General features: G+C 34.9%; 1 protein-coding gene across 2 annotated transcripts in view; it reads left to right on the plus strand.

Annotated features, from left to right (window-relative positions):
- Positions 1-2389: 2389 nt before the first annotated feature.
- Positions 2390-14800, plus strand: part of LOC145673078 (uncharacterized) — a 49417-nt gene continuing 37006 nt past the window's right edge. For both annotated transcript variants that reach the window (XM_081742429.1, XM_081742430.1), the window contains exons 1-2: positions 2390-2600; positions 8767-8871. In XM_081742429.1, the coding sequence (XP_081598555.1) occupies positions 8771-8871 (101 nt within the window). In that variant the 5' untranslated portion in view covers positions 2390-2600; positions 8767-8770. The remainder of the gene's footprint in view (positions 2601-8766; positions 8872-14800) is intronic.

Genomic DNA, 14800 nt, shown 5'->3' on the forward strand with positions numbered 1-14800 from the left:
TTAACGAAGATGACGCCCGGCCAACAAAGTTACTGATCCTATATAATACTCTTATTATTGTTCATTTAACGTTTAAGGAATAGCCTGTAAATGGATTTAAAAAATAACTTTTTCTTAGATGGTACTGTCACGGAGTGTCCCCGCGGTATTCGTGGTAAAATTGATTCAAATGTAAAGTTCTCCGCGACCCAATGTGAATTGTAGCAATTTTACCCACCATACTGGTTATTTGCATATTTATGGGCCTTCACATATCCGCAATTCAATCATACACTATTATAACGCTCGGACACAAAATTGCTATTATTTTCTTTCGATGTAACTGAACATGAATGTGGGCATATGCAAAACAAATTGGATCAAGTACTGCTTCTCTGACATATGTTGCCCACCCCGGCCGCCATATTAGATTCAATTTTCGCTTTTTCAAATGGGAATAACTACAAGTGATACATCAAATTCATGTATAATTTTCTCGAAAATTCACTGGTGTAGTGAATTTTACCATAGCTTGTATCGTTTGCAAGGTATTGCATATTAAATGTCAGGCACTTCACGAATATTGAACCAGAATGGAAAGTTGTGCAGAGCCTCGTGTGTATATGTAATGTTTTATGTGATTTATCACTGACGAAATATTCTCTGAACGTACATACATACAGACACACAGACGTCTATACGGAAATGGTAGGTCTTTATCCAAATTTGGTACTATCTAGATCAGTGGTGTCCAATTGTAGTGAGCCTGAGGGCCATCACCGCCTTTACTAGTAAAGTGGAGGGCCGCAGCTAATAATAATAATAATAATAATAATAATAATAATAATAATAATAATAATAATAATAATAATAATAATAATAATAATAATAATTATTATTATTATTATTATTATTATTATTATTATTATTATTATTATTATTATACTACAAAAGGAAATAATAAAAATGTATTTGAAATATTACATCGGCCTATCTATTCCATGACTGGGATACCTACATCCATTCCTGTTGTTGCGAGTCGAAGGAGATGTAGAGAAGAATAATCTACAAGACAGCTTCTGAAGCGATTCTTCACAATCTTGATGCTGGAAAATGCATTTTCACAGAAACAAATGCTACCGAACATTGACATTGTTTTCCAGCCAAACTCACAAAAATAAGAAAAACATGTTGCCATGGATGCCCGCGCCTTTCTGTTGTACAGAAGCGCTAAATGAATGCCTTATTTTGAAAGAAGCATGGAAACATTAAAAGAATGAATATATGAAAATAGTATCAGTAATAACAATCGTAAATCGCGAGAGCTCTGTGGGCCGCAGTAAATGGTTTAGCGGGCCGCCATTTGGACAGCACTGATCTAGATCTACATTAGGCATTTTGACCGCAATACAATACTTCCTTGATATAGTATAACAGTAAAGTAAGAGCAATCACTCACAGAAATGTAATAAGATTATGATGCTAATGTTGTAAAGAACTTTTTTATACCTACAGTATTTTTCCAGTTAGAAATTATTTTGATTTGTCAACATAAAAAACGTACGCGTAACTGATGTTACTCTGCAATGTCTATTCGCGTAGTGAGTGGAGGGATGTAATATGAAATACCTTCCGAACTGTGCACGCTACGGTAAAATTCACTACATCAGTAAATTTGCGAGAAGATGTATCACTTGTACTGTACCTATTCCCATTTGAAAAATCATAAGTTGAATCTAAGATGGCGGTGGCGGATTCAAGAGGGCGGCCGGGATGTGTAACATGTATCAGAGAAGCAGTACTTGATTCAATTTGTTTTGCATATGCCCACATCCATGTTTTTAGTTACATCTAAAGAAACTAAAAACATTTTTGTGTCCGAGTGCTATAGTAGGGGTCAAGAATATGATCGCATTCCGGATATATGAAGGCTGATAAATATGCAAATTAACGGTATGTGCCGCTAGAATTAGTACAATATACATTGCACCGCGAAGAATTTTGTATTTGAATATATTTTACACGAATCCCGAGAGGACACTTCGCGAATGTACCTTGTTAGAAGTATGAATACTTTAAGTTTACTGTGGATATATTTTTGTCATTTGTTGTCGGATAAAAGCAATTTGTAACATATAATTGTAAATAAATATTTTATGGGGACAAGCCAAGATTTGGGGGCCGGTGCCCCCCGTGCACTCCCTTAGCTACGTCCTTGATTCGGGGTAAACTGTGTACGTTTCGAAGATGCTATAGCAAAACCTCATTAATTATGTAAAGAAAACTTATTGAAAATGTGAGTTAAGCCTGGAAGTATTTGACTTGAGAATACCAGGAAGAATATCACGTATGTTTTATGTCTACTTTATTGTTAAATTCTATTAGCTACATTTAGTTAGCTATGATCTGAAGACCTCTTTTGGCAACACTGCCATGCAAGCTTCGACATGGACGCTGTAGCTGCAGGCAACTGAAGAGATTGTGTATTAGAAAAGTAAAATGCATATAGAACCAGAAGAATTATTAGAAAGTGATTCCATGCAGTGTTTTTGATCCACAAAGTAAATTTACTGTTAGAAAATATACATTCATATTTGATAATCACTTATCAGCTTTTAAGTGTAAGTATTGAAAGTTAAATATTTATTTTTTAATATTATTTATGCTACAAAGGCAAAGTTAAGTTTTAAATGCGGTTAAAAAAACCTAACCTTAATATCTTGTAAGTAATCAATACTAAAGTAACATACTTTAAGTCACAGAGATGAAATCAGTTTATGCGTGGATAATGTACAAGGACAAAAGTACGTTTAATTACCCTTTGTATCATTGTGCGTACAACTCCGTACAATAATCAAGTATATTTTCAGTTTGTGTATAGATTACGTTAAAATTAAAGTAATGTGTAGTAATAACAATATAACGTGTAGTTCAAATTTTAGCACACCACTCGATATATTTTTTGAAAGATTATAATTCTTTCACGTATAACCCTCTAAAAGATTTGTGCTTCACAATATGACAATACCCCATGGTCAATGTTCCGTTAAGGGGGTCCAGTAATTTCTTCCACACGAAATTTGCAATTTCTCCAGTACTTCCCATTGATTTTCGTTTGATTACATAATAAAACGTTATATTAGGTTAGTTTTGTTTTGGATCCTCTTCACGGAACACTCCATTTAACATAGATAAAGTTAAACGGTCATCAAAAGTAATTCTCCGAAAAGGGGTATGTTTAGTACAAGGGGTCCAGAAACACGTAAAAAATACAAAATTTATAGGAAAAATGAGTGATGCAAGTACTTAGACGTAACATAACGTAACCAAATCTAACATAAACTAACGTAAGCTAACCTGAACTAACCTAAACTAACGTAATATTAGTAGAAATAAGCGAAATTCTATCATTTTTTAGAAAATTATGCGGGACTCCTACACTAATATAACAAACTAAACTAACGTAACGTAACCTAAATTAGCCTAACCTAACTTAAACTAACCAACCCTACCCTAAAGTAACCGAATGTGAACAGAAATTACCAAAATTGTAACATTTTTTAGAAAAAAGAGCTGGACCCCTTCTGCTAAACATAGGCCTCCGAAAATTGCAATTCGTTCATGATTTGTGTATGAATACAGCGTCTGGACATGTATTGTAAAAATAATCAGCAAACATCAACCTGTGTTAGGTGTCCATTAAGATGAAGATTGAAAATCTGAATCCATACATACATTCAATGTATATATACATCTTTTTTAGTAAATTCACACTGGGTACCTTAATAATTTTTAGGGTGTGAACTTCCATTCATCTGTGCAGATTCAATTTCGGAGGGCTTCAGTTTTCGTATGCCACAAAATTTATTGAAAAAAAAAAAAAAAAAAAGCCAAGCTCCCACCATAAAGCACAAACGATACCTATCCAAATTAGGGCAGGGGCGCGTCGATGACGATGCGCATACTCGTAGATGAGTATAGTATATAACAATGTATACGGCATAAAAACATTTTACGTGTTGGACTATGGCTGCAGATTAAGACCTAGGCTAGGGTAATTACCCTGGCGCATGCCCATATTATTGAATACAGATGCGTGCAAACTGATGTGCCCTTGAAATGATCACGTGTAATATCCTAATATATGTAATCACGAAATTCGATCGTCGTGCCTTAGAAATTGTTTCTTAGGGTAGGAGTTCGGACTGCAGATTAACTTTAGGCCGACGACTTCCCCTTACGGGTATAAATACGCGTTCGAACATGTGTATACACAAAACAATTTGTGGTTGTTGGTTACCAGAAGTGAAAATACCTTCTATACGAGTGAGGGCAGGAGCCGTTAGGAGGGCACTCGCGCTAAAAGGGTACAGTCCAGAAAACACTGGCTATCGGGTAATATCAAATGAATTGTAATTACTTGTAATGGAATCAAACTTGTGACTCTATACTTGTACATAAAGTAACAGATTTTCTGCATCATGCAGAAATACCTCACCGGTGGATATTAGTATGTTACGCAGTCGTCTGTAAAGTGCACTCGTTGATTTTAAGTCTAGTATAGTCGTTGTTGATGGTTTCATAATTGTAAAAATGAAATTCTCTTTTCCTGCATTGTGGAAAATTATTCCGACGGTAGAATTATTATCCCTACATAATCCTCTTTCATATGTACCCAGTCATTTTAACCGTAAAATTATCACTTTTATTACCGACCTTTTTTACGTAATGGTCTATTAAAATAGTATTGCAATTTTCTTTGGTAAATTTTAGAAATATCTGGATTCAGATTCTCAAGTGGCACCGCCATTAAATCTCTCAAATGTTGTCTAACCGGCTCAGTGCACTGCGAAGCTGGAGGGCCCACGATGGGTAGTTCGACTGCAGCAGGCTCGACAGCGGCTGTGGGTATGCGGGTTAGGGTTTTCGTAGTGATTCTATAGTGGGAAGGTTCTAGAACACAGGTCCGCCATATAGAGTAATAGTTAGGTTGGTTCCTTTCTAAACCGAACACATTGTATTGTCAAGCGAGCGTCAGCGAGTGAAGGCAGGTTAGTGCCCCGCAAGGCACGTTGCTTTCTGTCTTTATTGCAGCTAAATGGTAAGCGGGACCTGTGTTCCTGAACCTTGCCGTAATAGTTTTACGATATAGTTGTAGACATTAAAATACAGTGTATTTTGTGCAGAAATACTCCGTCGGCGGAAAATAGTATCAAATAGTCACCTTTTATATACACCCATGTATTTTAAACGTCGTAAAGCACTTGAAGTGATTTTACATTAGTACTCCTATTATTCAGTTCTTCCGCTTGCAGAAATTTGTTCTTTATAAAAATGACTTTCAATGAACAGTATTGAATTTTAGCTGGAAATTTTCCAAAATATGTAGTGTCTAAACTTGACCAGCACCATGTATATTAGAACATAAGTTGTAATAAGGGAGGACATTAAGAATGCGCGACACGCTTTAGCAGCATGTCGATAAGTAAGATCGCTTTAAAAGTGTATAGTGTAATAGGGTACAGAAGAGTAAAGATGAGTCGATTTACCTCAGGAAAGTTTGGACTCCTTTTGAACTGATTGCGTATTACTACAAGACGCGTTCTCTCGCATGCGCAGTTTGTCTAGAGTGACAAAAAACATCCTGTCCTATTTTTGGCCGCATAATTAAAATGATTACGTACTGGTACTCGCATCTCTGATTAGAAAATGCATTCTTTGTACCTTAAAAAAATGTTTCTTAAAGGAAGAGTTAAATTGTAAAGGACGTAGGGTGCGGATTCACCTGAGGAGGACGTATATTTTATGAGTATATAAATATGCAGTCAGAGATATGTCGTTAAGACGACTTTGTGAAAAACACGAACCAGCTTGTTCTAGGTGACCACTAAAAGCAAGAATTGTATCTAAGCAAGTCAGAGCAGCAGCGCAACAAAAGGAAGGGCCGCGTAAGCGATGATGGGTGTGTGCGTAGCCATAGATGGTGGAAAAATTGTGTTGCTATGTTGTATGTGTCCCACACTTTTGGTTGACTTTCATCGTTAGGGATTTACGGTACTCTGATCTGAGCTTGAGATACGTGATTTTACATGTGTTCCTATGGAAAACTTTCTTATCTTTACGATCATCACACAGTTACTGTTACTAAGCCGAGAAGTTTGTTTTTATACATATTAAGTTTTTTATATACTTAAAATAACTATTTTATTTTGGATAATAACTCATAAAGCTTAACCCGTACAGGGGAGCGCGTATGGAGAAATAATATATATTTACTTTGGAACAATGCAACCCGCGTGTTTTCGTGGGTGGTTTATTAAACGATGACCGCAAGGGGTCTTGCGCCCAAGAGATCGTGCACAGCACTGAGGATTTTTTTAGTTAATTATAGCTTGTATATAGCGAGCCGGGAAAATTTTGATTTTTATTTGTAACATTGGGATTAGAATTATGGTTAAAATTATTTATGAGTTTTTTTTTTTTTTTTTTTTTTTTTTAACGAACGCTGAGCGATTTTTTTCACTATATAAGGGAGTTTTAAGCGATTTGGTTGAAGCCAAGAGCACCAACACATAGAAAAACACATTAAATTTGTGAGAAAGTAGCTTTGATATTTTTTATGCACGAGGCTTGGTTAATTAAGTTTAAAATTAACATTTTTTTTTTTCTTTCTTAAATGCGATAAATGGGCTTGGAGTCGGTGATAGTTCTTTCAATGTATTTCAAAGTGGCAAAAGTGAAGACTTGTTCTATGGTGGTGTACTAGTTGATTAATAAATATGTTGACTAATATTTCTTTTCTATAGGCTCCGATCACCTGTTGCTAGAATTTTTATTACGTATTCTCGTATGTTTTCAAAAATATAACTTATACCCACCCTTACACCTTTGTTACGTTCCTGAATTAAAGTAGATGTATGCTGATCTATAAAAATATTAGATGGGTATACGCTGTATATTCCCGTATATCCTCCATTACATCCTTGATACGTTCATAGTGTTAGATTTTCCAAAACACTTTCTCATTATTAGTGAGTCTAAGGCCTGTTTGACACGTAAGTATTTTTCGGAAGATTTTTTGCAGCAAAACTGTTTATCATTAGTATATTGCGTATAGAGTTCAATTAAGCTATTGTACACTACCGCATATAATTTTGTGCATTGACGAATTGTGATAGATTAGAAAGAAGTTAGGACATAATTGACCAAGTTAACTATCATCAGGAGGTGAAAACTAAAATGTGTCGAAAATTCAAAGTTGATTTAAAGGCGGGACAGTTTATAAAATGAAAATACCATTTTACTTTCTTTGCCTGTTATTTGAAGGGAATTAGCAGTGGATCTGAAAGGTGTAATATACTTGGGGCATTTGATTGGGAAAAAAAAATGAGAACTGTAAGAACACATGCTGAATTTAACTAGGGTAAAAACTAAGGGGTGCACCCACGCGAAAAGGAGGTCCGGCAAGTCCGGATTTCCCTTCAGATCTTCGCAACTCGACATAGATTTGCACACTTTCATAATAAAAACAATCATTCTTTAGTAGATAACTGGTTGTAGAGTGTGAAGATTTGATCTTACACTTGATAGTATTAATAAAACAAAATTGATCTAAGCAAAAAATATATACTAATAAGGGTCAGGGTTTGAAAAAAACGTTTAAAAAAACCACCTGGACTCATATGGGTTTTTTCGGGTTTAATTTTTTTTTCTTTCGAAATGTTTCAATGTCTTTTGGGTAAAAGTGTTAAAATGTGATTTATATTTCAAGATTGTCATTGTCACAACTTGAAACAATTGTTTATTCAGTGCTGTTTTGAAAAAGTGACCGCCATTTTGAAATTTTACATTGAATCGTCGAGGAAATCTCTACAGCAAATTTAGCTTATCTCCTGCTTCCACCCTCAAAATTTAAATTTAAAAGACAGAAAATTGCGCTTTATAGCGTGGATATTCGTAATTTTGAAAAAAAAAAAATGGTCGCCATTTTGATATTTTACGTTGGTATGCCGCCAAAATCTATGCAGGAAATTTAAAACATCTCGTGCTTGTACCCTGAAAATTTAAACTTAAAGACCGAAAGTTGTACCTTGTAATGTATGTGTGGTACTGGTAGATAAACGAACAAATGTAGATCGAGTCATCCCAGGAGCCTTAGTATGTTCTATCGTAAACAGTCACTGAAAGTCTCAGTTGTATTAAATCCAGGGTTGGAACAGGCAACATTGATTCTCAGGATATAAACAACGTGGCCATCTGGTTATTTATTGGGAAGTATTCAATTTTAGTTATATTTATTCTGGATATTTTCCTTATTATTGAATTAGCCTTGTTTTACTGATAAAGGATAGTCGGATTGCTATCCGAAAAATTTAGAGTGTAGTAATTAATCATTTGACTGTCATTGGGAACATGAAGGTTAATAACTTCGGAGTTGAAATTGAACTATTTCTTACGTTCTATGGGTAATTATGATGAATTTAGTTTTATTATTATGATACATAGTACTTGAGAAATACTCTGAGGGGTGTGTAGAGTTCCAGTTGAGAAACGTATGGGAAAGAGACCATTGGGAAAACTTGGAAAAATGTGGGAAGACAGTTTAAAACGGTTTTATGGAGGTAGATAATAATCCGAACTGGATTGGCTAGGCAAAGCGTAGCACAATAGCGAATTTACGTTGACGTAGTAATGATTTTTTTCTTTTTTCATCAATATGGTGTTAATTTCCTTATTGATTGTAGTAGTATTAACTTTTGTAAAAGTAATTCGTTTTAATTATTTCAGAAATATGGCGCGGAAGGCTGCAGGTAATGCAAAACCTCAGAGCAAAGCTAGAAAACTTGCTGTCTCAATGAAGAGAACGAGGGTGAAGAGTCTGCGTACGTTGAAGTAAGTATGAATTCTGTCGTTTGAGAAGTTATTATGCATAATTTTAGAACAAGTTTTTTCTCATGTAAGATTAAAAGTGATATTATATTGTATCTGTGAAGCACCGTGTCCGTAAATTTTCTCGGGGTCTTCCGTTTCTCACCACATATCCATTCCATCAATGATATAACTATTCACTTCCATTAATCACCCGTCTGCTCAAACTACAAGGTATAACCATAGGACGTAAAACAATAGATTTAATTTCATTTTTATCTTAATGCCGTTCTATTTTTTGAAAATTGTGAAATCTTTGGATTAAATTTCAGACAACGGACGACAGGATTAACGTTGTTTTTTGCTGTGGTATTACAGTCAAATTTCTTGGCTAGAATGATACAATAGCACATTTAAGACCCTCAGTTCTCTTTCTACATCGTATTTTGTAGAAAAATATCTCATATAAGGTTATTTTGGACGTTCAAATGGTTAATTTCTAGCTCAATGAATGTAACAATACGGAAATAGTTACATGAAGACAGTCATAAAAGTAGCGAACAAATAAGGAACTCATCCAAAATCAACTAACGAAACAAAATATAGATAACAGTACCTAGGGAGTGATTTTTGCGAATTCTCCATGCTGTTGATCCTGCCATGAGGCAACAATTGTTTTTGAAACAATCAATTATAATTTGATTGTTCTCATTCAGAAGTTAACTGAGGTTTGTACTAGTACTCACTACAAACATATTTAAGGAACTGAGTAGATGACATTTCGATACTTCGGTTGGGATCATTGTTATAAGCTGGTAATTGTTGCTAAACGCGATCAGACTACCTCTAAGTCAGACTTAGAGTACAATGGGGGGGGGAAAAAAAAAGAAAGAAAGAAGATTCCAATACCACGCTTTCCAATGCTGCTATTTTTCCTATATATTTGCATCTCTTCCTATAAACTCCTATATTTTAACGAAACCTTTTATATTTTTGTGTCATTGCTACTTCCACTTGTGAAAATAAGGATTTTCAGCCTCATAAGACTAAGTTGTCATACTCAATATCTCAGGGACTTATCCCCTATTTGCATGAAAAATTATTGTTCGATATTAAAACTTCTGGTAACTTCTTCAATCTTGTTGTAGATAAAACAACAAACGCAATAACTGATCAACAGTTTGATATTCACATTCGATATTTTTCTTCTTCAACCATTGTGTTGTTACTCAGTACCTGGACAGTGTATTTTTGGGGCACAGTACATCTTCAGATCTTTTTCAAGCTATTGCGGAAACTATTAACACATCTAAACTGCGTCATGATAAGTTCCTCATACTGGAAAGTGACGGATCTAATGTGAACGTGTTTCTTCGGCTAATGTTAAATGATTGGTGCCAAGATCAAGGGTTACCAAAGCTTCTGGATATTGGTTCTTGTACTTTGCACAGTTTCTAATGCGTTTCAGATGAAGTAAAATCATTGTCGTGGGATATTGAAGGTTTTTGTGTGGATGTATTTCTGTGGTTCAGAATGTTGGCGGCTCGACGAGAGGACTATGCTCTTTTCAAGTCAGTATTGGATTTAGAAATACTTCACTTTTACTCTTCTGCGGCTCACAACAACACAGCAATGGCTGTAGATATCCCAGCCCTTGTTAACATTGCTAGTCACTTTCATTTGTCACGTTGAATATGTATATAAGATTTCAAATACATTTTTTAAATATTTTTTTCTGGCGTAATATTATTATTATTATTATTATTATTATTATTATTATTATTATTATTATTATTAGCTGCGGCCCTCCACTTTATTAGTAAAGACGGTTATGGCCCTCAGGCTCATTATAATTGGACACCAGTGATCCATCTCAAAGTCAGACTTAAAATATAAATAAGGTTCTAATACTGCCAGAGCAGCAAACGAAAAATTTTCAAAGCCTTACTTCTCAATATACACTCCGTAGTAGTTAATGCAAAACATAAGACGAAATAATCATAATAATAGCGAACAAATAAGGAATTGAGACAAAATTAACTAAGTAACATAATTATAAAAGACATTTGTCAATTTTCCATTGTTGATCTGTCAATTTTTCATTGTTGATTGTTGAGGCAACTGTTGTTTCTGAAAGAGTAAATTATAATTTGCTTATTATCATCAGAGGTCAACTAAACTTCGTAGTACAACTCACTATAAATATTTCTAGAGAACTGAATAGACGGAGTTTCGAATATTTTGCTTCTGACCATTATTACAAGCAAGTCATTGGTCGTTGTGGACCAAACATCTCAAAATCAGACTTACTTTGCAGTGAAAAAGTGAAAGTTCGAATGCTTTAAGAGTAACTAATTTAAGAGTTTCCAAAGCGTTGTTGGCGCCCCTTTATTTTGCCGCATCACACCTGTTGACATCAGCATGGCAGATCGAGACGGTTCCAAATAGATTGTTTTTTTGGCTTGGATATCGATCAGTACGCTACCAAGTCCCGTGGTCGTAATTTGTTGTAATGTAGACGTGAATGGTAACACCCACATGGCCTGCATGGAATACTGATGACTAGTGAGTCTGGCAGGAAGCCAGTTAACAGGTGATCAATGTACCATGGAAAAGAATATCAGAATGATGGACGGGAACGAAGTAGATTTTACTCTGATGCCGTTTCTATAATATGTATCAATCAGACCTAAATTATATGTATGCCACAGACATGAAGTCATCAATGAGAGCATCCGGTGCTTCGGGTCCCTGGTTCGATCCCAGTTCGCGCCGCGTGGACTTTGTGGTGGACAAACACCGTGCTTGTGGGTTTTCTCGGGGTTCTCCCGTTTCCTCCCACTTTCTTCATTCCACCATTTGATTCATTTCTCATCATCATCGTCTCCTTTAGCCTAACCGGCATAACCTTGGGATGTAAAATTTAAAGATTTAATTTCATTTCAATGAGAGCAGTACGCTATATGTACATTCAAGAACTGTATCGGCACCATGTATTCAAATATTGCAGCGTTTCTTTAAATATATTCTTTCACCGATGCAGTATTCTGATGAGCATGCATTAGTGATCATCGTTATACTATGCTACCCAACTGCATTCACCATCAGAACGCTTCATAAATGTAGATCCGAACTATCATCTGCCAAGAACTACTACCTATTCTCAACTACATATTACTCATCTGGAATACGTAGAGTAAATGAAAGAGAAGTTCGACGTATTCAGGTGACGAAATATTGTCAGGGATCCTAACTATTTATTCGTACATTTTTTCCGTATTTATATTGGCTTCAGGAAAAACGAACAACTTAAATGCTACGTTATTAAAGTTGACACTAAATATAAGTTCCGTATTTTATTGTTTAATTATTACTATTCATCAAATTAATTTACACTATTCCTGTAATAATATTGTATATGCAGTTTAGACTTCTTTCCACATTTTCAATTACAAAAGCATAGATGAAAATTGTGAGAGCAACTTAATACATTATAACCTCTATGTTTATACTAAGTACAATCTGTATCAACAACTTCCTTCTTCTGAGGGGCTGCGGTGGCTCAGTGGTAGAGCGTTCACTTCTGGTATATGGGGCCCTTGGTTCGATCTCAGCTCACATCAAGTGAACTTTGTGGTGGACAAACACCCTCTTCATTTTTTCTCGGGATTCTTCCGATTCCTCCCATTTTATTCATTCCACCATGTCATTCATTTCTCATCATTACCGTTTCCTTTAGTCTAACTAGTATAAACGTGGGACGTAAAATTTGAAGATTTCATTTCATTTTTTCTTCTTCTTACAGGTATATAAATAAATTTCGTGCAAGAAAAAGAGTCTTAGATTAAATTTACAATATATTAGAATGGAAAATGTATAATTATTTTGTTACATAATTTCGATATATATTTACTTAGAAAATTGTATTTTTATTATGGAGTTCATTATTCCGAATCTGCATGTTTTCTAGCAAATTGTACATCTAAATATAAATAATCTTCGAAATGGTGCTCAAGTATATTAAATAAACAAACTGGTGCTAAAGTAGATTAAATAAACAAACTAGTTAAGCTTTCAGATACGCAGCTAACGAAAGGAGTTGACAAATTGAATATCTACATTAAAACATAAATATAACTGTAAGGACCATGGACCGGTACAGCGTTTCTCATAATTATACATTTCTCGTAACAATTATCAAAAATATATTGTTGCAAAGCATCGGCGAAACATAAGACGGAACTATTGTATCGAAATTTTATATGGGATACGGTATATTGCTTATTTTTTCGTAGAAAGTTGTGATTTTTTCCCCTACTATTCCCAGTGAATAAATCTTGGGAAGAATTCCCATAGTTTCCATGAGAGCATTGGTGGAAGCTGCTCATTGTTGCCAAATGGAGTCGAACTATCTTCAACTCTGACTTACGAGGAAACCGATTTAAGTGTGACACGAAATTGTGGACGAGTTTATGCGCAAACGAAGTATTTTTGTGTACAATTAAACCCATTAGAGAGGAAAAACCCTCGATCTCAACCATTCCGGAGATATAGAGGAATAAGGGGAAGGTTGGTGCAGCAGTATTTTGCGAATTTTCGGCTATGTTGCGAGTGAATATGTTTGAAAATTGCATTGAAACGTTAAGAAAGATGCACCAAGGTGGAATAAAAGTGGTGCTGAATATTGAGGTGAGTGGCGTAGCTTTTACCCGGGGCCGGAAAAAGAAGGAGCCTAAGGAGTAACAAACGCCATTGAAACGAAGAACAAAATTGTATGATATTACATACTAATATATCATGTCGTTAGTTCGCAAGAAATGAGAAAAGGTGATAATAAAATGTATTAATTACATTGCCAAAGGAATAGGACGTTATTGTGTGAACTAAAATGCAGTGTTATATTCTGTGCGAAAGTGCTATAGAAAAACGAATTAAATAATACGAATCTTAAACACATATTGTTGCAAACGTAAGTACGTCAGTGTGTAGTTGTGTGACATATATTAAAAGGCAATGTATGGATCAGTAAGCAAAAATAGTATCTTCAACTTTAAAAAAACGAAAACCGGTACGCCTTACATACTGTATATCACATGCAGTTCCGATCGGTTAATAATTGTAGAAATTATAAATGTTTGGAAAGTTCGAACGACCACAATTTGTTACATTTTTCATCCTGTTTGGCTGATGATACTTTTTATTCGATTCAGCGTACCAAGAAACCTGAACATAGATACCTGACACGCCTGTTTCAGGCAACAATGGAACTCCGATATTTCGCCTTCCCAGTGCAAAACATTCTTCCCCTAGAATTTTTTTCTTTTTTTATGGGCTCTTCGGTTTTGTAACCTTCATGTCTAAGACGACGTATTACTACAGTTTCCTGGATGTAGAAGTTATTCATTTTTAAAAGACTCTTTTACTTGTACCAACGCTACATATTCAAAAATTCTCAAAATATCGGAGCACCAGCCTTTCCCTTATTCCTCTATATCTCCGGAACGGTTGAGATCGAGGTTTTTCCCTCTAATGAGTTTAATTGTACACAAAAACACTTCGTTTGCGCATGAACTCGTTCACAATTTCGTGTCACACTTGAATCGGTTTCCTCGTTAGTTTAAAATTTAAAAATAAAAAAAATATATATATATAAAAAAATTCAGGAATTTAAGGACAATAAATTGACGATTTTTCAAAGCATTTCTATTCATTATATACTCTTCGTAGCTATTATTGAGAAGCCATTCTTACAAAAGAACGTCTAAAAAAATAATTACGTAAATACATTTAAAGTTAGCGTGTGACCATTGTTGAAATCTGCTCAATGCTGCCAAACGAGTCGAATTATCTCGGCCTATTTACAATAAATAAATACTTTCAGAGCTACTAATTCAAGATTTTCCAAAGCCTTTGCTCTTCGGAGAAACTTATTGCTGCAAAACAATGACAAAAC

This window comes from Thermobia domestica, chromosome 16 (genome assembly GCF_964235325.1).
Source record: "Thermobia domestica chromosome 16, izTheDome1.hap1.1, whole genome shotgun sequence".
Lineage (NCBI taxonomy): Eukaryota > Metazoa > Arthropoda > Insecta > Zygentoma > Lepismatidae > Thermobia > Thermobia domestica.